The sequence below is a fragment of the Pan paniscus genome, chromosome 11 (assembly GCF_029289425.2).
Source record: "Pan paniscus chromosome 11, NHGRI_mPanPan1-v2.0_pri, whole genome shotgun sequence".
Taxonomy (NCBI): Eukaryota; Metazoa; Chordata; class Mammalia; order Primates; family Hominidae; genus Pan; species Pan paniscus.
The window spans coordinates 29,373,464-29,400,854 of record NC_073260.2 but is presented as its reverse complement, the minus strand read 5'-3'; the positions used below and the strand labels follow the sequence as shown (position 1 = coordinate 29,400,854).

The 27,391-nt window shown below is 40.7% G+C and overlaps 1 protein-coding gene across 5 annotated transcripts in view; it reads left to right on the top strand.

The window, feature by feature from the left end:
* PALM2AKAP2 (PALM2 and AKAP2 fusion) overlaps nucleotides 1–27,391 on the top strand; it is a 528,965-nt gene that overhangs the window by 365,699 nt on the left and 135,875 nt on the right. For all 5 annotated transcript variants that reach the window (XM_063594277.1, XM_034967951.4, XM_034967950.4 and 2 more), the window contains one exon: nucleotides 9,701–9,786. In XM_063594277.1, the coding sequence (XP_063450347.1) occupies nucleotides 9,701–9,786 (86 nt within the window). The remainder of the gene's footprint in view (nucleotides 1–9,700; nucleotides 9,787–27,391) is intronic.

Here is a 27,391-nt window from a genome sequence, read left to right as displayed (position 1 = left end):
CTTCCATTTTCTCTCTCTCTCTTCCTTTCTTTCTTTCCTTTCCCTCCCTTTCCTTCCTTCCTTCCTTCCTTCTTTCTTTCTTTCTTTCTTTCTTTCTTTCTTTCTTCTCTCTTTCTTTACAAGATCTTACTCTGTCATGCAGTGTTGCAAACACAGCTCACTGCAGCTTCTACCTCCTGGGCTCAAGTGATGATCCACCTGCCTCAGCCTCCCAAGTAGCTGGGAATACAGGCTTAGACCTATGCCACCATGCTCAGCTAATTTTGTTTGTTTGTTTTTAGAGATGGGGTCTCGCCATGTTGCCCAGGCTAGTCTTGAATTCCTGGGCTCAAGTAATCCTCCCACCTCAGCCTCCCAAAGTGCTGGGATTACAGGCATGAGCTACCATTCCTGGCCCTGAGTGTGTATTTCTAACTAAATTAATGAGAACAAGAGAGAAAAAATATAAATTTATATAACGTAAGTGATTCTGCCTGCCATTCCAATCTACATGTGCATCCTCTTGTGACAGACTGACTCTACTAAGTGCTTAACTGATGGCCCCCTACCTATTCCTGTCGTTGCTAGTCAAGATCCTGTTTCATTCCTTTTTTCATCCTCCAAGTGGCCACATCCTCAGGGAAGGCTGAGACCTTCCTCAACCCAGGGGTTAGTCTTGGTTCATTAACTCCAAGCCAGTTTTGATGATTCTATTCCCTTTCCCTTATTGGTTTAGGAGTAGGTTTATGCTGTATTTTTGATCAGTGAGACTTTGGGGGGTCAGCTTTGGTGAGGGGTAGGGGGTGCTTTGGGGAAAGCTTCTTTTTTCTTAAAAAGGGAGGAGAGGAGAATCCTCCCTTTTCCTGTCTCTGAACATTTTAATGACACATGGAACTTCTGGGTCCATCTTGGGACATCAGAGAAAAGCCAGGAGAATTGCAGAGAGGTCAAACTGAGGCCATCAGGGCATTGAGCCACTGAATTAGCCACCTCTGGTGCCATACTACCTTGGGACTTGTTGATATATGAGCCAATCAATCCTCTGTTGTTTAATGCTCCATTAAATAATTTTTCTACCACCTGCAGGTAAAAGCATTCTAAATGATACAGTATGAGGATGACTGTTCCCACAGTTGGTCTCAGCGTCTTGTATCTCTCAAAATCTGAGCATCAACAAATCCCAAGAAATTCTAGAGTTTCAAGATACATATTTTTGTACAACATGATTCTTAGTACAAGCCAACAACATCATCTGGTATTTAACATGAGAAAAGGAGGTCTGTTCCTAGGCTGGAACTTTTGGGTTTTAGTGAGGTATGACACTATATTGTACTTATTGGGAGATTTAAGGAGTTTTCAAGGGGAGTTTTGACTATGCAAACTTCTGCCCTTTCTCTTTAGAACCTAATCCTTTTCTGAGATGCCACTGTAGGGAACTGAAAGGAACTTTTCCTTTCACCCTGTGAAGGTTCACTGAAAAATCAACTCACGAAAGGCTAATAATTGGTGGAAAGACATATAAATTTATTTAACATGTGCATGGGAGCCTTCAGAAGGAATACCCAAAGATATAGGTGAAATTGCCCATTTTTGTACTTAGTTTCAACAAAGTTTGGACAGCCATGTAGATCTAAAAAGGATATGATCTAATGTTAATAGACAGTGAGGAAACCCAGCAAGGCCTGTCTGTCTAGATTCTTCTTCAGCATGCATCCTCTAAGCATGCATTCCTTCCTTCTGAGTGTGAGGCAGGACCCCTTCTGGAATGGGGGTCTTATGACTATAGTCAAATTAGGTAGGTCAGATAATTTTTCATAGCCAGTTGTTACACAGAAAGGTGGTGGGAAAGTTTGAGTTATACCTGTAGGTTTTGTGGCTGGCTCTGGGGGAATAAAGCGTTCTGGTTTCTGTGACTACCCTTTGGGGAACAGGGATTCTAGTTTCTACGGCTAGCCCTGGGGAAGAATGAGAATGAGAGACAGGAGGACAGAAGAATGTCAGAGAAAAACTGTTGTTTCTGAGGTTTTCATTTTAGGGTATGTTTTCTGAGTCCCAACACAACTAAACCGTGCAACTGGGCACAGTGGAAACAGAAAGTGGCCCAAAAGAAGTATAAAGTATGAGCCATTCAAGACCAGCCTGGGCAACATGGTGAAACCTCATCTCTACAAAATTAATAATAATTATTATAATAATAATTAAATTTATTTAATAAAAAAGAAAGTATGGGCCATTATAACCTGGTTGAGGAGAAAAAACTTAAATGGCAGGATTGATTTTGAGGCTAGAACACAGCAAATTTATCCAAAGGAGTCTCTATCATGGGACTTGGAGGTTGATGGGGAAGGCGAGTCTAGAAGGACTCCTTCTTCTCATGAGGCTGGGCTAGGCTATGCTGGTGTAATAAACAATCCCCAATCCTGTGGCTTCAAACAATAGCAGTTTAGTTCTCACTCATATTACATGGCCAAGGTGGGTTGCTTGTGTCTCTGTGCTGCATTGCCCTTACACTGGGGCTTAGGCTAACAGAATTGCCACTATCTAGGATTGCCAGTTGCTGTGGTAGAGGGGCAGGGTCATGTGACCAGTTCTGGCCAATGGGTGTGGGCAGCAGAGACATCTATTACTTCTGGGCTGGAGCATTTAACTGCTGATGTAGGACACCTTGCTACCCACATCCAATGGCCAGAACTGGTCACATGACCTCAGCAACTCTAAGGAGGCCAGGAAGTGAAATCCTGTTACATGTCTGCAAGGAGAAAGAACTGGGAATATTTGCATGAGCGGCATTAATGGCCACCAGTCACCCTCTTTGTCCAGTGATCCATCTAAAATCTGTGTAGACAATGAGCGAGAGCAAATTTCCACTCTCTTGCACATTTGGGTCCATTCAGACTTGTCTTTCTCTCTTACTCTGTTTTCACTTGGTGGTGCCTGGTGATTCCAGGGAGTGTGGGTACAGTCAGTGTCCTTCCATGCAGTGCCACTCTCTCCCTCTGAGGCTTTGACCCTTTAATTTTACTTTTACTTTTATTTTATTTTTAGTACTAACCAAGGTCAGAGCTAAGGAAGTCACCCCGTGATTTTTTCTGGAATGCCATCCATTGCTGCTTCACCAGGTCTCTTTAGCCGCCTGACGCCTTCATTGTTTAGTGTTACATTGTCTCCCTTTGTTCAAAGATGCAAAGTTGGCCGGGCGTGGTGGCTCACACCTGTAATCCCAGCACTTTGGGAGGCCGAGGCGGGTGGATCACGAGGTCAGGAGACCGAGACCATCCTGGCTAACATGGTGAAACCCTGTCTCAACTAAAAATACAAAAAATTAGCTGGGCGTGGTAGCGGGCTCCTGTAGTCCCAACTACTCCAGAGGCTGAGGCAGGAGAATGGTATGAACCCGGGAGGTGGAGCTTGCAGTGAGCTGAGATCACGCCACTGCACTCCAGCCTGGGCAACAGAGCGAGACTCTGTCTCAAAAAAAAAAAAAAAAAAAAAAAAAATGCAAAGTTATTTTGTCTACAGGGTACTCTACTCAAACCCTCATGGCTTCCTGCTACCAGCCCAAATCCCTCTCCCTGCAGATCCTCATGTGAGTCCCTGGCTTCTCCAGCTGGGGCCTGAACTCAGCTCCTTTGTTTTGGTGGCACACCTCTGTCTGCCCTCACATGCACTCTTCCCAACAGAAGTTAGTAGCAGAGAGGGTAGCCATGTAAGTCAACAGAGCACGCCCTGTGAATGGAGACACAGATGTTGGCGCTAAGGAATTGGAAGCCTGGGCTAATGGACTTATTCCTCTGACTGTGCAGCTAGGTGAGAGGGTGTATAAAAAGCAATACAAAAAATGTTATGGTGGTTGATTTCATTTATTTCTGAGAGGTCTTTATAAAACTGTCCCTGATGGATATTTATAAACATAACCTCAGCTACAAGTAGACAGGTCTCAATTTCTTCTATCGCAGGGAAATGCAAACTTATTCTCTTCTTTCCTCAAGGTTTGGTCTTGTATTTTAAAAATGGAATAAAGATTGTAGTAATGTTGCTAGGGATTATAGGAATAATATAAATGTAATTTCTCTTCTCAAAGACATTATAAGTAAGAATTTCAGCAAAGGGAGAAGAGGAATGTAAGAGGAAAATGGTTGTTTGAAAGTGCAGTATATAGAAGTATAATATCTATTTCTATATATAGAGATAGAATATACAATTAATATACATATTATATATAATATGTATTATACATACTATATATGTATAGAATAGTTAATATAGCAATATATAATATAATTATATAAATTCTCTACATATATAAATTCTATATATAGAATATATAAATTCTCTATATTTCTATATGTTCTATACATTCTATTCCATATATTCTATTCTATTTATATATTCTATAAATATATAGAATACTTAAATTTATAGAATACTTAAATATATTTTAAAATACTAAAGTATATTTATAGAATGTATATACTTTTGGGCTGGGTACGGTGGCTCACGCTTGTAATCCCAGCACTTTGGGAGGCCGAGGCAGGTGGATCACCTGAGGTCAAGAGTTCGAGACCAGCCTCAACATGGAGAAATCCTGTCTCTACTAAAAATACAAAATTAGCCGGGCATGGTGGTACATGCCTGTAATCTCAGCTACTCAGGAGGCTGAGGCAGGAGAATTGCTTGAACCTGGGAGGCGGAGGTTGCCATGAGCCAAGATGGTGCCATTGCACTCCAGCCTGGGCAACAAGAGCGAAACTCTGTCTCAAAAAAAAAAAAAAAGTATATATATATATATATATATATATATATATATATATATATATATACTTTTGTATATAAGTATACAAAAGTATATTTATAGAATATATAAATTATATATTTCTCTATATATTCCATATATATTCTCTGTCTAGAATATATAAATGTATATATGTGGAGAATATGTGTAATTTTTTATATGTATGGAATATATATATGAATTTATATATGGAGATAATATATATAGGATTTATATATATTTCTATTATATATATATATATACTTTTTTCCCCAAGTTCTTAGGTCAGATTCTTTATATAGATTCTTCCCCTACAACCAGAGGAAACTGTGTTTTTATAACTAATAATAGAAATACATCAGCCTAGAATATGTGTCTTTTACAATTGAACATCTAAGCTGTGCAAATGTTGGTGCTATAGTTATAAACCATGGATGTTAGTCGAGGGGAAACTCTTCTCCGGAACTCAAACATGAAAGCTGATGTTAAAAGTCATTGCTAAAATTCTAGAGCTGAGGGGATTACAAATCAGCATTCTAAGCTATCCTCCTACCCACTGGTCCAATGCATTACATGTTGGCAGAATGGAAATCATTTTGGAAAAGGGAAGTGGCATTTTCAGATGCATAAACATCTTCCTATAAAGAAGTGTCTGTCATTTTCTATCTCCAAGTTCTCAAGAAGACAGGGTCTCCTGCCCCTTGGTATCCAAATAAAATTGGCCTGTAGTCTACTGTGTGCAGTGTGTGGATTAAGTGCTTTCTCCAAGATTCTTAGCATTGTGTCCTCCTTCAACTCCACATTCTCCGGGAGCTCCCATGGGCACACAGCTGCTCTCTTGTTTCCATCCCCAAGTCCAAGTGGGATGTCATTCAGCTTCCAACAGACAACTCTAGCACAAGATACTGATGTAGAGCAGATCTCCACCATAGGTACGAGAGTGAGGGAAGAATTACATCATGACACAGCATAATAAATACTTTAAAATGAATTTGTAAACATTGCTGTTCTGAAAAGCCCTTTTTAGGCTGGGCACGGTGGCTTATGCCTGTAATCCCAACACTTTGGAAGACTGAGGTGGTTGGATCACTTGAGGTCAGGAGTTAGACCGGTCTGACCAACGTGGCAAAACCCTGTTTCTACTAAAATTACAAAAAGTATCTGGGCATGGTGGCGGGTGCCTGTAATCCCAGCTACTTGGGAGGCTGAGACATGAGAATTGCTTGTGCCTGAGAGGCGGAGGTTTCAGTGAGCCGAGATAGTGCCACTGCACTCCAGCCTGAGTGACAGAGCGAGACTCTGTCTCAAAAAAAGAAAAAGAAAAAGAAAAAGAAAAGTCTTTTTTTATTACCCCCTGGTAATTTCTTACTGCCAATTTTTGCCCTAATTTCTTTCAATTTCTTTCCCTCTTCTGACTGCACCTCTTCCTTCTTATCTTCCTTCTGTGATGTGGGACCCACATTTTCACACCCAAATGGTCCATAGAGTTGCTTTGTTCTCCAAAATACAGTTTTCTCCTTGGAAGGAATTTTACCTCTAGCTTTTAAAATAACATTTCTGTTCTTACAAACTTATCATCAGGATTAATCACATTTTTAAATTAAAATGTTATTACTAAAACACTTAAAACTAAAATAGCATTTTTAAGTGCTATTTTAAAATGCTATGTCTGTTTTCTCTCACTCTTGTTATGAAATGTTTCCTAATGTGAAGTGTTTTCTTGATGGAAGACTAAAATATTGAGACAACATATATATTTATGTCTCACATCTCCTTCTTATGGCCATATAGCCTTTAATAAAGGTAGTGTTGCTTACAAAAGGAATGATTGTATAATAGCAGAGAAAAAATTCTTTCCAAAGTGAAATAATAGAGATGATAGAGATGAAAACCAACACTTGTGAATGAAACTTTTATATGCAGAATTATATTAGCATAGTTAAAGGTAAAAATACTTGATCCATAATGATTTTCATTTATAATTTTGGTTATAGATTGTATCTATTAGCTATTGTTACAATAATGCTGCTTGACAAACCATCCCAAAACTCATTGGCTTTCGTTGTCATGCATATGCAGTTGGCTGGGGCTTGGCTGATCTAGACCTGGCTTGGCTTCCAGGTGCAGATTGGATCCAGATCTGCTCCCCAGGACTCTCATCCGCTTGCAGGCTGACTGGGGCTTGTCCTTCTCATGCTGTAGCAGAGTGCAAGCCTCACCTCTTAAGCCCATTTCAAACCTTTGCTTGCATTATGCCCTCTAACATCCCTTTGGCCAAAGCAAACATCAGTGAGACAGGGAAGATCATTTCTCCCACAGCAGGAGAGGAAGAGAATGAATATTTGCTGAACAGTAATTCAGACTCTTACATAAGTGAAATATCATCTGATTGTCCATCATGCCCAACATCTGTGTCTCTCTGCCAGCCAAATCCAACAGGTATCAAAAGTGGCTTAAACCAGGAGGGGTTATTAGTCGGTTAAAAGCAAAGCATGTCAAGGAAATAATCTATTCATGTAGGAGCAAAGATTTTTCTTCTGCAAACTTGCATTTATGATAAAGCTGACAACCTCCTTGCAGCAATTTCTTGAGAAGAAAGTGTAGATCAAGGCACAACACTCCTCTGACCCAATTCCTGCAACCTAGTCAGAGAGGACAACTATTTGCACCATGAAATGAATTATAGCCAAACAGGTCTTGAGTAATTCATTGTGCATATATCCTATGAAATGAAGCTCTCAAGGACCCAGAATGTAAACTTTAAAAAGTAACCAGTGTTAATACATTAAAATTTCATTAATTTCGTATTAATTTATTTAAAGCATCATGTAATTTCAAGTAATTATTAGTCATTCATCACCTTTTGTTCAGTTGATTCTTACTAGAAATGCTGGAGTATGGCAATCTTACACATCTCTGGGTTCTTGATTTAGCACAGAGGCTGGTAGAGTACATCTCATGGGACAAACTAGCTGTTTTTGTAAATAAAGTTTTATTGGAACATACTCATGCCCATTTGTTTCTATGTTGTCTGTAGCTGCTTTCACTCTACAAGGGCAGATTGAGAAGTTGCAACAGAAATGCTATGAACTCAAAGCCTAAAATATTTACTATGTGACGAGCAGAAGAAAGATGGCCAATCCTGATTTAACATAATGCTAGACAGTTGAAATTTTGAATTTGGGTTATTCACACAGTTCTGGGATGAATATTGTTCTTGAGCTATCCTTAGATAACTATCTAAATACTTAGAGAAAAGTATTTTTTAGGAAAATCAATAATGTAAACAAATATTACACAGATAATTTTAACCTCCTTAAGAAAATAATCTTTTTAATACATTAGGTTATGAGCACTTATTTCTAAACAGTTATTATACCAATCATAAAATTTGTATTTGCTTGTTAAAGGAGACTCTGAAAAACTCTATCAAATATTGCTTTATTAACCTTTAAGGAGATGATTATTCTTGCAATAAACCTACGGTTTTTAAAAATATACACTTGCCAGTTGGGCACAGTGGCTCACTCCTGTAATCCCAGCACTTTGGGAGGCCGAAGTGGGCACATCACCTGAGGTCAGGAGTTCGAGACCAGCCTGGACAACATGGTGAAACCCTGTCTCTACTAAAAATACAAAAATTAGCTGGGTGTGGTGGCACATACCTGTAATCTGAGCTACTTGGGAGGCTGAGGCCAGAGAATCACTTGAACCTGGGAGGTGGAGGTTGCACTGAGCCAAGATTGCACCACTGCCTTCCAGCCTGGGCAACAGAGCGAGACTCTGTCCTCTGTCTCAAAAAAAAAAAAAAAAAAAAAAATATATTTATATATATATATATATATATACACGCACACACATATATCTTGCCATTTCTTCAAACTTTTCACCAATGTAGATCATTTTAACTCTATTCACGTACATAACTGCATCTGAATTAGTACAATTTTACTATATTGTGTTTAAAGATATTTCAAAACACCACACTGGCCCCCGATCTTTTCTTTGATATTAGAAAAAACAAAATCTTGTGTCTTGCCAGATGTCCACTCTTGGAGACAATCGGGTAGCTTTAGAAGAAAGAAACATTAGCATTTCTAAAGACTTGGAGAGAGAACATGGGCAGATTTTAAAAGTGACAACACATTCTTAGTTATTTCCAGTAGATATATTGAGAACACAGAAAAATCTGGAGTCATATCTATTGGGTATTGAATTAGATGTGTGTATTTCTGTGTTCTGGGATTCACTTTAAAGCCCCAAATGAGTCCTCAATATGAGGCCTGAACTGGAGAAGAAGAAGAGTTCGTGGAGAAGAACAGAAGGGTGGCTTACACCTGTAATCCCAACACTGGGAGGCCAAGGTGGGTGGATCACCAGAGGTCAGGATTTCGAGACTAGCCTGGGCAACATGGTGAAATCCCCATCTCTACTAAAAATACAAAAATTAGTCAGGTGTGGTGGCGGGTGCCTGTAATCCCATAATCCCAGTTACTTGGGAGGCTGAGGCAGGAGAATTGCTGAGGCAGGAGGCGGAGGTTGCAGTGAGCCGAGATCATGCCATTGCACCCCAGCCTAGGCAACAAGAGTGCAACTTGGTCTCAATAAATAAATAAATAAATAAACAAATAAATAAAAATGAAAAGAAGAAGACGAAGAGTTCATCCCAGCCTCTTCTCCACCCTGGGCTAGGAATAGCTCTCTATAAGATATAGGATTTAGACAATGGATCCTGAATTGGAGATTAGGTAAAAACAAAAGAAGTACTCCAGGACTACACTTCTGAAAGGAAGTTTTCCTAGCCCAGTAACTGCAAGATAGGTATAGAGCTATAGGTCATCATCAGCTCCCTTTACAAGTCACATGGGATTGTAATCTGAGCGATAACAACTGTGTATCCATGTCAGCTGAATGACTTGGCTCAAATGGCACTTCTTTTTTTTCTTTCAGGAGTGGGGTGGGAGAATGTGCTGCTAAAGGAAGGTGAGTCAGCCTCGAACGCCACAGAAACATCCGGCCCAGACATGACTATCAAGGTAAGGGATTCTCTTCAGGTTGATTCTCAAAGTGTATCTCTAGAGTGAAGGCAGCCGATGGCAGGTTTTCCTGGGGGCAAAATGAACACTACCAATCCACCTTGCTGGAGTTCTCTCTCTACTCACTGAGGTCTTAGGGAGGCAACCGTACATAAGATTTTCTGAAATTTGGGATCTGGTCTACAGCCGTACCACCCTGAATACGCCCGACCTCATCTGAAACTTGGGATCTGGATTAGGAAACTGCTTGAAAACCAGAATCTAAGATGTGATTTCCAATGGGCCTGTCGTAGGGTCTTCAGTGAATATCTACACATAAGCTATTTGTAAATGGTAACCCCAGTGGGCACAGTGGAGCAAATCTGAAAATTCTGATCTGAGAATTCAGGCCCCACTGTGCATTGTGAGGAAAGGTCAGAGAGGCATAAAGTGGCTTTGATCTTGGCTCAAGATTTCCACTGATGTCAGCAGGAAGGCAGCACATGGCCCACTCCAGCTGAAACACTAATGGCCAAAGGTTTACAAAATGAGTCATCTAGAAATCCATTTAACTATCACTGTTCAAATTAAATGCATCAATTTGTAAGCACAGGCCAGATTAAAGAATCTGTAGCAAAAGTTATCAGAGGTGCAACTATTTGCCCTCTGTTATGGGATTAAACACAAAGGAATGATCTTCCTCTCTTAGAACTCTGCTTACATATTAGTTAACAAAGGATGGGGGTGGGAGGGCTTTCTAACATTCTTGCTTGAATGATTATAATTTGAATATATGCTACTTATGAATTTTTCTTTGAAAAATAAGAAGTAATGTCTTATTTCATATAGAGCTGTAACTGGAGATATTTCTTTTCTTTTCTTTTTTTTTGAGACGGAGTCTCTCTCTTTTGCCCAGGCCGGAGTGCAGTGGTGCGATCTCGGCTCACTGCAAGCTCCGCCTCCCGGGTTCATGCCATTCTCCTGCCTCAGCCTCCCGAGTAGCTGGGACTACAGTCGCCAGCCACCGTGCCCGGCTAATTTTTTGTATTTTTAGTAGAGACGGGTTTTCACCGTGTTAGCCAGGATGGTCTCGATCTCCTGACCTCGAGATCCGCCTGCCTTGGCCTCCCAAAGTGCTGGGATTACAGGCATGAGCCAAACTGGAGATATTTCTCTCCTGGATCTATTAGTAGAAGTTGTACAAAAGAATATACAGCATGGATTTATTCAAGTTTTCTTTTGTAATGTGAAGGCCAAACTTGTGTTGTCTATGTTGCAAATGGTAGAGAAAGCAAGCAAATGTTACCATAGTAAAGCTAAATGAAAGATAGGGTAGTAGCCTGATTAGTCAAAAAGTCAACTAATCTAAGTGGTAACTATCCAGTGCTGAAAGAACTATAACTATGTTTAGCAGAATTTGTAAGACAATAATATAAATTGCAATGACATGTTGGTGTTTTATTGGCTATTATTGCAATGATTGACAAGTTTCAGTCTATGACCACATTGGACGAAGGGGAATGGATGCCAATAGTAAAACCTGTTGGATTTAGATTTGTTATCTCAAAATCTGTTATCATCTGGAGAATTAGTTTTTGAGATGAGTTGCTAGTGGGAGAGAAGACAGCATGTTGCCAGTGTAGCTGCAGATGTGGTACAGACAGACATTCAAGTAGTCAGAAAGACTGGAGTTTGCTTTTATAAAGCAAACGGCATATTCTCTTTTTTTTTTTTAAGACGGAGTCTTGCTGTGTCGCCAGGCTGGAGTGCAGTAGCGCAGACTTGGCTCACTGCAACCTCCGCCTCCTGGGTTCAAGCAATTATCCTGCCTCAGCCTCCCGAGTAGCTGAGTAGTACAGGTGCTGGACACCATGCCCGGATAGTTTTTGTATTTTCAGTAGAGACGGGGTTTCACCATGTTGGCCAGGTTGGTCTCCATCTCTTGACCTCATGGTCCGCCCGCCTCAGCCTCCCAAAGTGCTGGGATTACAGGCGTGAGTCACCGCTCCAGGCCACAAATGGCATATTCTAATAGAAGCAAGTCTTGTCCAAATCCCATTTGATAAGATTGCTACTTAACCAGGCTACTCATCCATGGTACCAGGATCTTGACTGAAGTTGTATTTGGGTCCCTCTAGTTTAGACATCATTCTCGATCTCCGTTTCTTTTTCTTTTAATGAATACCTGAAAATTTCTCACAAGAAAAGATTTCTTTTACCCCTGCCCTACCCCAGGAAGATTTTTCATCCATAAGAACTGAACTCATTCTGAGGAATAAATACCATACACTTTAAATAGTTGAGCAAAATAGAAATTTATTTCTTTATTCATTTTGAGGCAGAGTCTTGCTCTGTCACCCAGGCTGGAGTGCAGTGTGGCATGATCGTGGCTCACTGCAACCTCCACCTCCCAGGTTGAAGGGATTCTCCCACCTCAGCCTCCCAAGTAGCTGGAATTATAGGCATGTGCCACCATGCCTGGCTAATTTTCGTATTTTTAGTAAAGATGGGGTTTCACCATGTTGACCAGTCTGGTCTGAAACTCCTGGCCTCAGGTGATCTGCCCGCCTCAGCCTCCCAAAGTGCTGGGATTACAGGTGTAAGCCTCTCCACCCAGCCAGCAAAATAGAAATATATTTAAACACATCAATAAACCCCTACAAATATTCTAGAGTTCTTCTCTTAATGCCAGTTCCTTCTCACTAAGGAATTTGTGAATTTTCTAGGTGGATATAACTACAGAAAATGCTTCTGTTTCTATCTTCTCCTTTAGGATTCCCAATTATGGAGCAGTCATTGACTTTTTTCCTTTGGGTATCAAGTTGTTTCCCACCCCACATTGCCTTACATAACCATGATGTCTTTGTATCCAAATGAAAGTATTATTTTTTCTGCTCCACTTCGTTAATCAGAGAAATGCAAATTAAAACCGCGATGAGATACCATCTCACGACTGGGCATGGTGGCTCACACCTGTAATCCTAGCACTTTGGGAGGCCAAGATGGGTGGATCACAAGGTCAGGAGATCGAGACCATCCTGGCCAACATGTGAAATGCCGACTCTACTAAAAATACAAAAATTAGCCGGGTGTGGTGGTGCGTGCCTGTAATCCAAAGCTACTAGGGAGGCTGAGGCAGGAGAATAGCTTGAACCAGGGAGGCAGAGATTGCCGTGAGCCGAGTCTGCGCCACTGCACTCCAGCCTGGCAAAACAGCAAGACTCTGTCTCAAAAAAAAAAAAGAGAGATACCATCTCACACCGGTCAGAATGGCCATTATTAAAAAGGCAAAATAACAGATGTTGGTGAGGATGCAGAGAAAAGGGAATAGTTATACACTGTTGGTAGCAATGTAAATTAGTTCAACCCCTATGGAAAACAGTAAGGAGATTTCTCAAAGAACAAAACTACTGTTTGACCCAGCAATGGATATCTGCCCAAAGGAAAATAAATCGTCTTATCAAAAAGACACTCACACTCATATGTTTTCTGTAGCACTATTCACAGTAGGAAAATCATGAAATTAACCTAAGTGTTCATCAGCGGTAGACTGGATAAAGAAAATGTGGCATATATACACCATGGAATACTACATAGTCATATAAATAATGAAATCATGTCCTTTGTAGCAACATGGATGCAGAAGGAGGCCATTATCCTGCATGAATTAATGCAGAAACAGAAAATCAAATACTGCATGTTCTCCCTTATAGGTGGGAACTACTACACATGGGCATAAAGATGGAAACAGTAGAGACTGGGGACTCTAAAAGAAGGGGCAATAGAGAAAGGAGAAAGGGTTGTAAAACTACCTATTGGATACTATGTTCACTGTTTGGGTGATGGGTTCAGTAGAAGTCCAAATCCCAGCATTACGTAATATACCTTGTATCAAGCCTGTTCATGAACCCCCTGAATCTATAATAAAAAAATTAAAATTAAATAAAAAGAATTATTTTTTTCTCTCTGTATATAACTGCCTGGAGCTCATTAAGCACAGACTCCCCCTCTTACATTTAGCTATAGCTATTCCTACTTCTAATAGCTACTTTATATATCCTTGCAATATCAGCTATTCCTGCCTTTTGCCTGAGAAAACAAAATATTCTGTTAATAAAACCTGATACATTGACACTTTTCAAGGGAAATATCAGCAGAAATTACAAAGATAGTTGGGTTTCTTCCATATTGCTCTTCTTGTGATAAAGGTGTCTATCTTAGTATTTATAAATTTTCTTTCTGAAAAAGGAATACAATGTTTTGAAGGTGCTTGCTTTCTCTTTGCCTTCCATTTCTCTTGCCATGATTGTAAGTTTCCCGAGGCCTCCCAGTCATGCTTCCTGTTAAGCCTGTGGAACTGTGAGTCAATTAAACCTCTCTTCTGGCTGAGCACGGTGGCTAATGCCTGTAATCCTAGCACTGTGGGAGGCCGAGGTGGGTGGATCACCTGAGGTCAGGAGTTCAAGACCAGCCTGGCCAACGTGACGAAACCCCATCTCTACTAAAAATATAAAAATTACCCGGGCGTGGTGATGCATGCCTGTAATCCCAGTTACTTGGGAGGCTGAGGAAAGAGAATTGCTTAAACCCAGGAGGTGGAGGTTGCAGTAAGCTGAGATCACGCCACTGCACTCCAGCCTGCATGACCAGAGTGAGACTCCATCTCAAAACAAAAAACAAAAAAACCTTCTCTTCTTCATAAATTACCCAGTCTCAGGTAACTCTTTACAGCAGTGTGAAAATGGACTAATACACCTGTGAATGTGACTTATTTGGAAAAAAATTCTTTGCAGATACAATTAACAATCTTGGCTGGGCACGGTGGCTCATGCCTGTAATCCAAGCACTGGGAGGCTGAGGTGGGTAGATCACTTGAGGCCTGGAGTTCAAGACCAACCTGGCCAACATGGTGAAACCCTGTCCCTACTAAAAATACAAAAAAATTAGGCATGGTGGCACATGCCTGTAATCCCAGCTACTCCGGGGGCTGAGGCACGAGAATCATTTGAATTCAGGAGGCACGAGAATCATTTGAATTCAGGAGGCAGATGTTGCAGTGAGCTGAGATCACACCACTGCACTCCAGCCTGGGTGACAGAGTGAGACTCTGTCTCAGAAAATAATACTAATAATCTTGAGATGAGATCATCCTGGATTTACCAGATGGGCCCTAAATCCAATGACACATGTCCTTGTAAGAGACAAAAGAGGATACTCATATACACCGAAGGCCATGTAAGGGGACTGAGGCAGAGGTTGAAGTTATGCAGCCCAAGTCAAGAAACACGTGGATCCACCAGTAGCTAGAAGAGGCAAGGAAGGAGTCTTCTCTAGAGCCTTTGGAGGGAGAGTAGTGCAGCCCTCCTGACACCTTGAATTGGAACTTTTGGCCTCCAGAATTGTGAGAAAATAAATTTCCGTTGTTTTAAGCCACCAAGTGTGTGGTAGTTTGTTATGGCAACCCTGGGAAATGAATGCACTCAGATTCTGCCAAGAATCACACCTACGCTTCTTGAGTGCAAATGCCATAGAGGCTGATAAACCAATATTACGAAGATCCACATAATTTCTTATTTTACTCTACTTACCCTTATAAATTGTTTTTACCTGTTCTTGTTTTGAGAGAACCACTAACTTTTTTCAGCCTATATTTATCATCCTTCGCTGCAAGAAAAGGGTAGCTGTATCTCAGAATAGCTTCTATTTGATATCCTATTCTGTTTTGTTGCTTGTCCAGACATTGAATTAAAAAAAAAAAAAAAAACAGGTATGGATCAGTATTTCTTGAAATGCCTGACCCTGAGAATCACCTGCAGCAATGTAGAAAACAACAATAACACAGCTTGCCAGACATCTTTCAGAATTCAGATTCAGAAGACCTGGGCTTGAGAATTAGCATTTTTAATAAGTGCTCCAAGTAACTTTCATGATTAGTTTCAGAAAATCTTGTCTTAGCACACCACTAATGCAGTCTGGGGGTGGCAATGTGAGCCCTACTATTGCTCTTGGCTCTCCAGTTGTCCAACCAATCTGAGGCAGGATTTGGATACTTCCCTATTCAGTGCCCTTTGATTACTTCCCATTTCAACACTGAATAAGCCTCAGGCTTCCCCTGCCTTCTAGACTTTCTTACTCTTAACTTCAATTTCATTTTTAGCATTGTCTTTCACTGTGTCTCTCTCTGTACCCATTCTTGCCCTCTTTATCCGGTCTACTTGTAGCCTGGATACTGTAGCTTTCTTTTTAAAAAGCTGAGTTGAGCTTTGCACGGTGGTGGGAAGATTGCTTGAGCCCAGGATTTCAAGCCTAGCCTGGGCAACATACTGAGACTCCATCTCTAAAAAAATAAATGAAAAGATCAAGCTGATAATATCCCTCTGCTAAGGCCCTGCTGGCCTTCCCATGGCTCCCGGAACAAAGACCAACTCTTGCAGGCACTGTGTTTTTTAAAAGCCCCTGGCTTTCATTCACTTCTCCCTTGATCTTCCTGCTCTCCCTCTCTCTTTATATTCATATCTTTGGCTCAAATATTCCCTCCTCCAGTGGCACATTCTTTTCTTTTTTTTTTCTTTCTTTTTATTTTATTATTATTATACTTTAAATTTTAGGGTACATGTGCACAATGTGCAGGTTTGTTACATATGTATACATGTGCCATGTTTGTGTGCTGCACCCATTAACTCGTCATTTAGCATTAGGTGTATCTCCTAATGCTATCCCTCCCCCCTCCCCCCACCCCACAACAGTCCCCCAGAGTGTGATGTTCCCCTTCCTGTGTCCATGTGTTCTCATTGTTCAGTTCCCACCTATGAGTGAGAACATGTGGTGTTTGGTTTTTTGTCCTTGCAATAGTTTGCTGAGAATGATGGTTTCCAGTTTCATCCATGTCCCTATAAAGGACATGAACTCTTCATTTTTTATGGCTGCATAGTATTCCATGGTGTATATGTGCCACATTTTCTTAATCCAGCCTATCGTTGTTGGACATTTGGGTTGGTTCCAAGTCTTTGCTATTGTGAATAGTGCCACAATAAACATACGTGTGCATGTGTCTTTATAGCAGCATGATTTATAATCCTTTGGGTATATACCCAGTAATGGGATGGCTGGGTCAAATGGTATTTCTAGTTCTAGATCCCTGAGGAATCGCCACACTGACTTCCACAATGGTTGAACTAGTTTACAGTCCCACCAACAGTGTACAAGTGTTCCTATTTCTCCACATCCTCTCCAGCACCTGTTTTTTCCTGACTTTTTAATGATTGCCATTCTAACTGGTGTGAGATGGTATCTCATTGTGGTTTCTTTTTTTTTTTTTTTTTTTGAGACGGAGTTTTGCTCTTGTTGCCCAGGCTGGAGTGCAATGGCGCCATCTCAGCTCACCACAACCTCCACCTCCTGGGTTCAAGCAATTCTCCTGCCTTAGCCTCCTGAGTAGATGGGATTAGCAGGCCTGCGCCACCATGCCCGGATAATTTTGTATTTTTAGTAGAGACGGGGTTTCTCCATGTTGGGCAGGCTTGTCTTGAACTCACAACCTCAAATGATCCACCCGCCTTGGCCTCACAAAGTGCTGGGATTACAGGCGTGAGCCACGGCACCCAGCTCCAGTGGCACTTTCTAACAAGCATTGCTTGTTTCACATTCTCATAGGACCTAACAGCTCTCCTTCATAGCCACTCACATCAATAACCATAGACGTCGGGCAGGTGTGGTGGCTCACACCTGTAATCCCAGCACTTTGGGAGGCCAAGGTGGGTGGATCGCTTGAGACCAGGAGTTCGAGACCAGCCTGAGCAACATGACAAAACCCAGTCTCTACGAAATACAAAAAAATTAGCTGAGTGTGGTAGCATGTGCCTGTAGTTCTGGCTACTTGGGAGGCAAGAGATGGGAAGATCGCTTGAGCCCAGGGAGATTGAGGCTGCAGTGAGCTGTGATAAAACAAAAAATAAAATAAAAATAAAAATAACCATAATTTTCATTGCATAATATCCAGTTGCCCTTGCTACAATATCATTTCCATAAGGGTCATTTTTCTGTTTCATTTTTTACTTGTTAGAGGCTCTAAATTGTAGTTCTTTTTTTAAAAAACACAACTTTATTAAGGATAAAATTTGCATGCCATATGGTTCCCCCAGGTAAGTATACGATTCAATAATGTTTCATAAATTTACTAACCATCACACAATCCAGTTTTAGAACACACACAGTTTTAAATAATTTCCATCATTCCAATAAGATCCCTCATGCCCTCCTATAGTTAATCTCCATTCTACCCCATCCCCAAACAACCACTCATTCCTTTCTGTTTCTATAAATTTGCCTGTTCTGGACATTTCATATAAATGGAGTCATACAACATGCAGTGTTTTGTATCTGGCTTAGGATGATGATTTTTTTTTTTTGAGGTTTATCCACGTTGTAGCCTCAATCACTATCCCTTTCACTCTTTTTAATGCTGAATAATATTTCATTTAATCGATATGCCAGGCTGGGCATGGTGGCTTACGCCTGTGATCCCAGCACTTTGGAAGGCCAAAGTGGGTAGATCACTTGAGCCCAGGAGTTGGAGACCAGCCTGGACAACATGGTGAAACTGTGTATCTACAAAAAATACAAAAATTAGCTGGACGTGGTGGCATGCATCTGTAGTCCCAGCTACATGGGAGGCTGAGGTGGGAGGCTCACCTGAGTCTAGGAGGTAGAGAGTGCAGTGAGCTGTGATTGTGTCACTGCACTCTATCCTGGGTGATGACAGAGTATGACCCTGTCTTAAAAAAAAAAAAAAGATATGCCAGTGTCTTGGGTTTTTTTTTTTTTTTTTTTTTACAGCCCAGAGGTCTTTTATTTATTTATTTTTAACACCTATTATACCATGAATTCATAGGGAATAGGTTCCAGCAGTTCAGGCTCCTTCCCATTGGTTCTCACAAAGTGTGCTTCTCTGGGTGGAGCAGGCTGGCACTTCAGTTGAACCCAGGTACCTTTCTCTTTGGCTTCTTTCTTTTTCTGATCATTTTCCTTCACACATTTCAGGAAGCTGTCTCGGCTCAGAGTGCTTAATGTGCTCAATATGCACATTAATTCTCTTGGCAAGAATCTTGCCCTTAACTTGTTTGTTTACAATACCAACAGCATGCTGGATAACATTGTAGACTCTTCCAGTTTTGCCATGGTAACACTTGCGGGGCATTCCTTTTTGAACAGTACCCATTCCCTTGATGTCTACAATATCACCTTTCTTATAGATTCGCATATACGTGGCCAAAGGAACAACTCCATGTTTTCTAAAAGGCCTAGAGAACATATGTCGGGTGCCTCTCCTCTTTCCCTTTGTGTTCATCATTTTGGTGAATTACTGGAAGATGGAGGCTCCGGCCGAAAGGCTTTTTTTTTTTGTTCCTTCACAAGTTGATGGATTTTGAGGTTGTTTCTACCTTCTGGCAGTAAGTATTCTTGCTATGAATAGTTGCTGCTGTGGATAGTCACATGTAAGCCTTTGTGTGGACGTAGGTCTTCCTTTGTCTTGGGATTGTACCTAGGAGTGGAATTGCTGGGTCATATGGTAAATCTGGGTTTAACTTTTTAAAAAGCTGTCAGACTCTTTTCCAAAGCATCTACACCACTTTACACCTCACCAACAATGAATGAGGCTTCCAAGTTTTCTACATCCTAGCCAACACTTACTACTGTCTATCTTTTGATTATAACCATCCTAGTGGGTGTGGAGTCGTATGTCATTGTGGTTTTGGTTTGCATTTTCCTGGTGGCTAAAGACACTGAGTTATTTTCATGTGCTTATTGGCTATTTGTATGCAGTTAATTTTTAATGGCTTGATTTCCTTTTTTGCCATAGTTTGTTCAACTATTAAATTGAAGCACTCTCTCATTGCAGCTGCCCAGTCAGTGTTTTCTGAGTGAGGGACCCTCTTCTTGACTGTGGCAGGAGGGTGCACTCAACTCACACTTCCCCTTTAAGATCACTGCCCTCTCCACCACTACGTCCCTCTGCAGGGGTCGCATCAATCTCTCTTCTTTCTATTTCTTTTCTTTCTCTCACTCTTTTATTTCTTTCTTTCTTTCTTTTAGACAGGGTCTCGCTATGTCACCCAGGCTGGAGCACAGTGTGATCATGGCTCACTGCAGCCTCAACCTCCCAGGCCCAAGCAATCCTCCTACCTTAGCCTCCTGTGTAGCTGGGACTATAGGTGTGCAGCACCACACTTGGCTAAATTTTTATTTTTTGTAGAGAAGGAGGACTCCCTATGTTGCCCAGGCCAATCTTAAACTCCTGTGCTCAAGTGATCCTCGTTCCTCAGCCTCCCAAAGTGTGAGATTACAGGTGTAAGCCATCACACCCAGCGATTATCTCTCTTTTCTATTTTCCCTTCACATCTTAGCCTTTTTTCTTTAATTTTTTTATTAGCCTAATCAATGCTATTTTTTATTGTGGTAAAACAGATATAACATTTACCATTTTAAGCACTTTTAAAGGGTACCCGTCTGTGGCGTTAGGTACATTCAAAGTGTTCTGTAACCATCATCGTCATCCATCCTTCTCCAGAACTTTTTCAACATCTTCTTCAACCAAAACTCTCTACCCATTAAATACCAGCCCCCCATTCTCTCCTACTCCAGCTCCTGTCAACCACCTAAATGTTGCATTTTACACCTAAAATGTATTACTATTTAATTGCCTTCTCAAAGGGATTTTTAATACATTATGTTAATAGTAAAAAGCCAGTAAGGCCAGGCGTGGTGGCTCACTACTGTAATCCCAGCACTTTGGGAGGCCAAGGCAGGTGGATCACTTGAGGTCAGGAATTCAAGACCAGCCTTGCCAATATGGTGAAACCCCGTCTCTACTAAAAATACAAAAATTAGCTGGGTGTGGTGGCACACACCTGTAATCTCAGCCACTCTGGAGGCTGAGGCACGAGAATCGCTTGAACCCAGGAGGTAGAGGTTGCAGTGAGCTGAGATCGCGCCACTGTACTCCAGCCTGGGTAATAGAGCGAGATGCAGTCTCAAAAACAAAAACAAAAACAGAAAAGCCAGTAAGATGGCTACCCCTCAGAAATAAAGTAGGAAGCTGCTACAAGCTAGATTTTTAAAGATATTGCTGGTTACAGAAGTTCCTTTCTTCTGTGGCGTGAACTGTCCAGGACCCTCATACTGGAAATGTCTTGGCCTTATCCAGCTGGTGCCTTGCTGCAAGTCCCAAATCACACCTGCTTGGCTGTGCATCATTTTCTTGAATTTTGTTTATCCAATGACTGGATAAAATGACATCAAGTAATCCATGTTAAAGAAATATCTCTAGGATAAAAATTTTGTGATTTGGCTGTCATTTCCATCAAATACACCAACTAAATCGTAAATGCTCTCATTATCTTGCCCTCTTGTCCATATATACTAAGACTAAAAACCAAGTGTTTGCAGAAAAGAATACAAAAAATTTTAGCACAGCTGAATTTTCCTCAGAATGAAGTCTGGTATTCTTATTTACATGCTCAATATTTCTCATTTATGCTTGAACAAGAAACAAGGTTGGTAGCCCTTAGGCAAGCTAGAGATTCTGGCTGTAAAACCATTTGAAAAGGGTACAATTTCTATTCAAGGACATGGGAAAGCCACATTTAAAAAAGGATGTTGCTTCTCTACACGTAAAACTTGTTGGAAGACAGATTATCCTCCTAGAAGGGCAGATGTTCTCTATTACAAAAGAGGAAAAGCATTTAGACTCTTCCGGTGGTGAATAGAGGCCACAGGTTACAGCTTTCTTTGGCCTTTGCTTTTAAAAAAACATTCTGCTGAAGGCCTTTTGTTGCCAGTGGTGTCCAGCTGGTTGCCCTTTGTATTTGATGATGATGACATTGAAAGGATTGTTTTGTGCAGGGACTCTGGACAAAAAAGAGACTTTTGGGACAGAAAACCTTTCTACATTGTGTATATACATAAAGATCGCTCTAAATTTGGTTCCTTGCCAAAGGAAATATTTTCGAAGATTTTTAAAAAATCCTTAAAACTATTCAGGGTAGTGGATCTCAGAGGGCGTTTGGCATTGGTGAGTAGGAGGCATATCGGTACTATATGGGTCAGTTTTTATAATACATGTCTTTGAGAATCATTGTCTTGAATTTTCTTTAAAATGAATATGAAGAGCTCTGTTGTAAACTGTAATAAACTATATTATTAATGGTTATTTATTTTTCCTGTGTGCTACTCCCTATTTGTCAAATAAAATAAATGTGAAAGAAACGAAGTCACAACCATTGACAGCTTTCAATAATCTATGTATAGATAAGGAATATTCGTGGCAAGTGAATAATCTCAGGTACCTTCTTCTTTGCCGTTTTATTTCTTCACTGTGTTCTCTTGCCAACAATAATAGCTAACATGGGTTGAACGTTTGCTTTGAGCTGAGTACTGTGCTACACATACACCATCTCATGTAATCCTCCAGATGACTCTGCTAAGGAGAAACTGTTATTAATCCCATTCTACAGATGTGGTGACTGTGGCACAGTAAAGTAACTTACCCAAGATCTCAAAGTGAGTGTGTGGTGGAGCCAAGCTTTGAACCCAGATGGAAGGACACTTTGTAGCCTCTCTGTTTGGGTTTTAATAAGTGCAAGTTTATTTTTTTTTAATTAGCTAAAGCAGGGGAGCTCCAAGGACAGGGCAAGGGTAGCTTAGCCAGATAAAATATTAGATGTCCAGTTCAATTTGAATTAAATTGCATGGGACATACTTATATTAAAAAATTATTTGTTGTTTACCTAAAATTCAGATTTTACTGGGTGTTCTGTATTTTTATTTGCCAAGTCCAGTGGCCCTAGGCAAGAGGAGTGTTGCAAAGGAAATGAAGGGAACCGCGTAATGTGTTTTGATTATTGTCCTTTGGGATTATTTGTGGTTTTGGGTTCTTTTTTTAAAAAAAAAAAAAAAAAAAAAAAAAAAAAAAGACTTTTTTCATTTTAAACATGACAATGTATTTTATTAAGCTTTCAACCAGACAGATGTATATTTTAAGGACTTGTAATATGCTGATAACCTATCAAGGGACATCCCTTGATATGCTTCTTTGCTAGGAATCCAAATCTGATCCATGCCAAGATTTGTACCTCATTGGTTTCTCTATGAAGTGAAACTATGAGAAACACTATCCTCTATTTGTTTGTTTGATTGTTTTTTCTTTTGAACAACAACAACAACAAAAACCCTTTACCTCAATCTGGGTATATCATGACTTTTTGGAAGCCTTATTCTAGGATCTTCTTTTTAGTTGGGATATCAGTGTTAGCCTAATTTCATTTTCTGCAGATAGCTTCATCATCCCAATTTTTAAAATGTTGATGAAATACTCTTGTGCTTTTATCAACTCCTACTTGGTAAAATCCCCTATCTCTGAGTGGTCACCCTAAAATACATGACATGGGCATGGATATTCCCAGCAAAAGTTCTGACACATTCACAAATGCTTCCTGAGGACATCTGTCTGTTTCCTTCTATGCACATTTTGAACATTCCAGCAGTGAGAATGACTAATGATGCTAAAGCTCTAGAAACTGTCACGTGTTGCTGTTCAGTATGTCAGAGCCTGTCTGCAGATAAGCCTCATTTCTTAAGAATAATCTGTCCCAATCCAGCTAGTTTTGCAACAAGGCTCATTTGCAAGTACCAAAGTCTATGACTTGTGAAAGAACCAAGCCACGCAAACCAAACACAGAACCCAGTGACAGAAACTATTGGTCTTTAGTGCGACTGGAAGGTAGCCAGCCTGGTTCCCATTTAGGCAGGGAACCAGTTTGTCTCTCCAGTTAATGTCTGAATAAATTACCATTCATGTCCCTGAGGGTTTGGAATGATTGCAAATTATTTCTGAAATCCTGGGTCGAACTCATGTGGCCACTTACGATAAGCCTTGTCCTTCTACAACTGGTCAGGTATCAGAGAGGTCTCATAAATCAAGATTGTAGTTATCAGGAAAAGTTGTTGGATTCATAGAGTAGGGGCCAAGGGAAAACTTTCCCTTTGCCCTCTGAAATTTCGTTGAAAAATCAATTGACACTAGACAGATTAACGGGAGAAATGGCATAGAAGTTTACTAATGTGCGAAGAGAGAAAATTACACACAATGGGGTACAGATGGTTATATACCCTTCTTCTTAGAGGAAACGGAGATAGGAAGTGTGGAGATAGGAAGTGGGGGGAAGGGCAGTAAATGATTTTTACTTGAAGAACCAACAGTGACCTGGGACAAAGTCTGTTGGGCCCACAGAACAGACAACAATTTGTGACAGAAGTCTGTTCAGATGTGTTGACAGACTTCATTCAGTCTTTCTTCCTGCTATATGAGTTTCAGTTAATGAAAACTCAAGGAAGAGACCAGAAGTAATTGTTTTCTTCTCTGGAGGGTAAGATTTTAGGTAGATAAGGGAACTTCACAGAACCATTTCATCCTGTGCTTAGGGGAGAGACAGAAGATTGAGAGACAGGAGTGAGGGGAGGTCGGAGAGACCTTGAGCCTTCTTCAGGTTCAGAATATCAAAGCATCATATTTGGGGATATAGGTTTCTGAGCCCTAACAATGGGAAGAATGATCTTTCTGTATCATATGAATACTGAAGATTGTTGAAGTGAGCATCTAGTGCTCCTATCTCGATAAATTATCCAATGCCTTTCCCATCTCTTTCTCCTACCCATTCTCTAGTGGCCTGCCCCCTTGCCCTTTTTATTGTAGTGAAAACTTAGTAGTAAAAAATACACTTGGTAAAAGTCATGACATCATGTAAATTGTATGTAAAAAGATGACATGCTCATACAAGATGCTTGATTCATTGCCTAGCAGAGCAGGCCACTGGTAGGTCTGCATACCACGAGCTGGTCTGTTTCGAGGTCACTTATGCTTACTATCATTGCAACAACTACTTCTTCCTCAGAAATTAGTCAGTGGAGATGTGACATTTATTTTATCCCAGCATTTTTATGTCTGTTTCTGAAAAGAAAAAGGTACCAGCAGCTGCAGTTCCCACTCCGTCTCCCAAAGGGATCTGGGCTAGAGGGTAGGGTATTGGATTTGTCATCATATTTTCCATCTGCTCACAGATTGTGAGGTTTATTATTGTTTCTGTTATTGTTTTTTGAGACAGGGTCTCACCTTGTTGCCCAGGCTGGAGTGCAGTGGCGCCATCTCGGCTCACTGCAACCTCCACCTCCCAGGTTCAAGTATTTCTTGTGCCTTAGCCTCTAGCCTCCCTGGTAGCTGGGATTACAGGTGTGTGCCACCACGCCTGGCTAATTTTTGTATTTTTAGTAGAGACAGGGTTTCACCATGTTGGCCAGGCTGGTCTCGAACTCCTGACCTCAACTGATCCGCCCACCTCAGCTTCCCAATGTGCTGGGATTACAGGCGTGAGCCACTGCACCCCACCAGAGTGTGAGTTTTGATCTCCAACAGTATGCATTTTCTAGTGAAATTCGGTTTAATAAAATGAATAATGAGATAATAGCTAACATATATTGAGAACTTCCCATGTGTCAGGTAGTGCTCTAGGTGTTTAGGGTATTCTATTATTTAATTCTTACCACAACCCTATGAGGTGGGTACTAGGATATCTCCAGTTTACAGAGAAAACAATGTGCAGAGAGATTAAGTAACTTGTCTAAGGTCACACAGACAAGGAGTGCTGGAGCCTAGGTCTAAGCCAGACAGCACTAGATCTTCATGACTTTGTCACAGTGCTTCACCTTGGAGAATAATGAGATGATGCTGGTATGTAGACATGCTAAGGAGGTCTTCCTTGCCTCGCAGTCCTGATCAATATGGAGGCTTTTATGTAGTTCTGTTTGCATTCATTCTTCCAATGCAAAGCTGGAGTTTACCTAGTGGGATAAGATTTGATTTTCATCCTTGAGAATGAGTTGTTCTTCAGGCTGGCCCATGAGTCTTCATCCCGTCAGCATTCTGATTACATTTCTCATTATCATTCTCCTGCAGTGATTCATGAGTATGATAAAACCGAACAGCCTTCTCAGTAAATAAGCAAAGCTTAGCTTACGGTAAAAAAAAAAAAAAAAGTAGAGCTTTCCTTGAATCTGGAGAAATTAAGCACACAGGTGTCCTGCAATATTAGTTAAGAGACTACTGCACCCATCATACTGTAGCTTAAGACAGTTTCTTCTTTTAGTTTTTTCTAAAATGTCTCCATGTCTGTGTTATGCCACAAATAACACAGCCTTGGTTAACTTTTGGACTGAAAAAAATCAACTTATTGGCCAGACATGGTGGCTTACACCTATGATTGTAGCACTTTGGGAGGCTGAGGCAGGAGGACTGCTTGAACTCAGGAGTTTGAGACCAGCCTGGGCAACTTGGCCAGACATCATCTCTACTTAAAGAAAAAAACCGCCGGGTGTGGTGGCTTACGCCTGTAATCCCAGCACTTTGGGAGGCTGAGGCGGGCAGATCACGAGGTCAGGAGTTTGAGACTATCCTGGCCAATATGGTGAAACCCCATCTCTACTAAAAATACAAAAATTAGCTGGGCATGGTGGCGCGTGCCTGTAGTCCCAGCCACTCAGGAGGCTGAGGCAGAAGAATCGCTTGACCCCAGGAGGAGGCGGCTGCAGTGAGCTGAGATTGCGCCACTGCACTCCAGCCTGGGTGACAGAGTGAGACTCTGTCTCAAAATAAATAAATAAATAAAATAAAAAATAAAAAAACAAAAAAATAAAAAAATAAAAAAAAACAAACTAGCCAGGTATGGTGGTGTGCGCATGTCGTCTCAGCTACTCAGGAGACAGGTGGGAGAATCACTTGAGCCTGGGAGGATGAGGCTGCAGTAAGCCACAATCCTCCCACTGCACTGTAGCCTGGGTGACAGAAGGAGACCCTATTTCTATTATAAATAAATAAATTTATTGAATGTCGTATTATATGTAGCATACCATATTTAAGCAGGGTCAAATTTTTGGTCTGACTTTTCAAATTAATGTGAATAAGTCACTTTGAAATTTTGGAGACAAAACCTTATTTAAGTTGAGAAATAGACAAACATTCATCCACTAAGAATTATTCTTTTTATTATTCTTAGTGTGTTTGAGTTGGTTCTTGCAAAGAAAATATAAACAAATCCCAAATATGAAAAAGTTTCTAAGTTTATATTAAGTGTATCCCATGAGTGACACAGGAAAATCCCTTTTAAGAGAAATGATATTGCAAAAGACACAACAAATCTTTTTCTCTTTTAAATAAAAATATGCATTCTGTGTCTAAGCATTTTCCAAACCTTTCTCCTTTGTGTGGCTTTTACTAAACGTTCTATCCTATAACAGTCATTGACTTCTTCCTACTTTCTTTTCCTCTCTTTCCTTCTCTCCCTTCACTCCCTTTCTTTTTCCCAGTGTTTACTGTGGGCTAGGCACTGTGTTAAACACTTTACCTGCATTTCTCTCTTTAACACTCAAAATGACCCCATGAGATAGGTACCATTTTTTGTCCCATTGTGCAGATGAAGAAATCAACACTTTGAGAAGGTAAAGACTTTATAAGTTCACAAATTCTGGAAGAGCAGAGTCAGAATTCAATTCCAGGTTTGTCATATTTCAGAGCCCACAG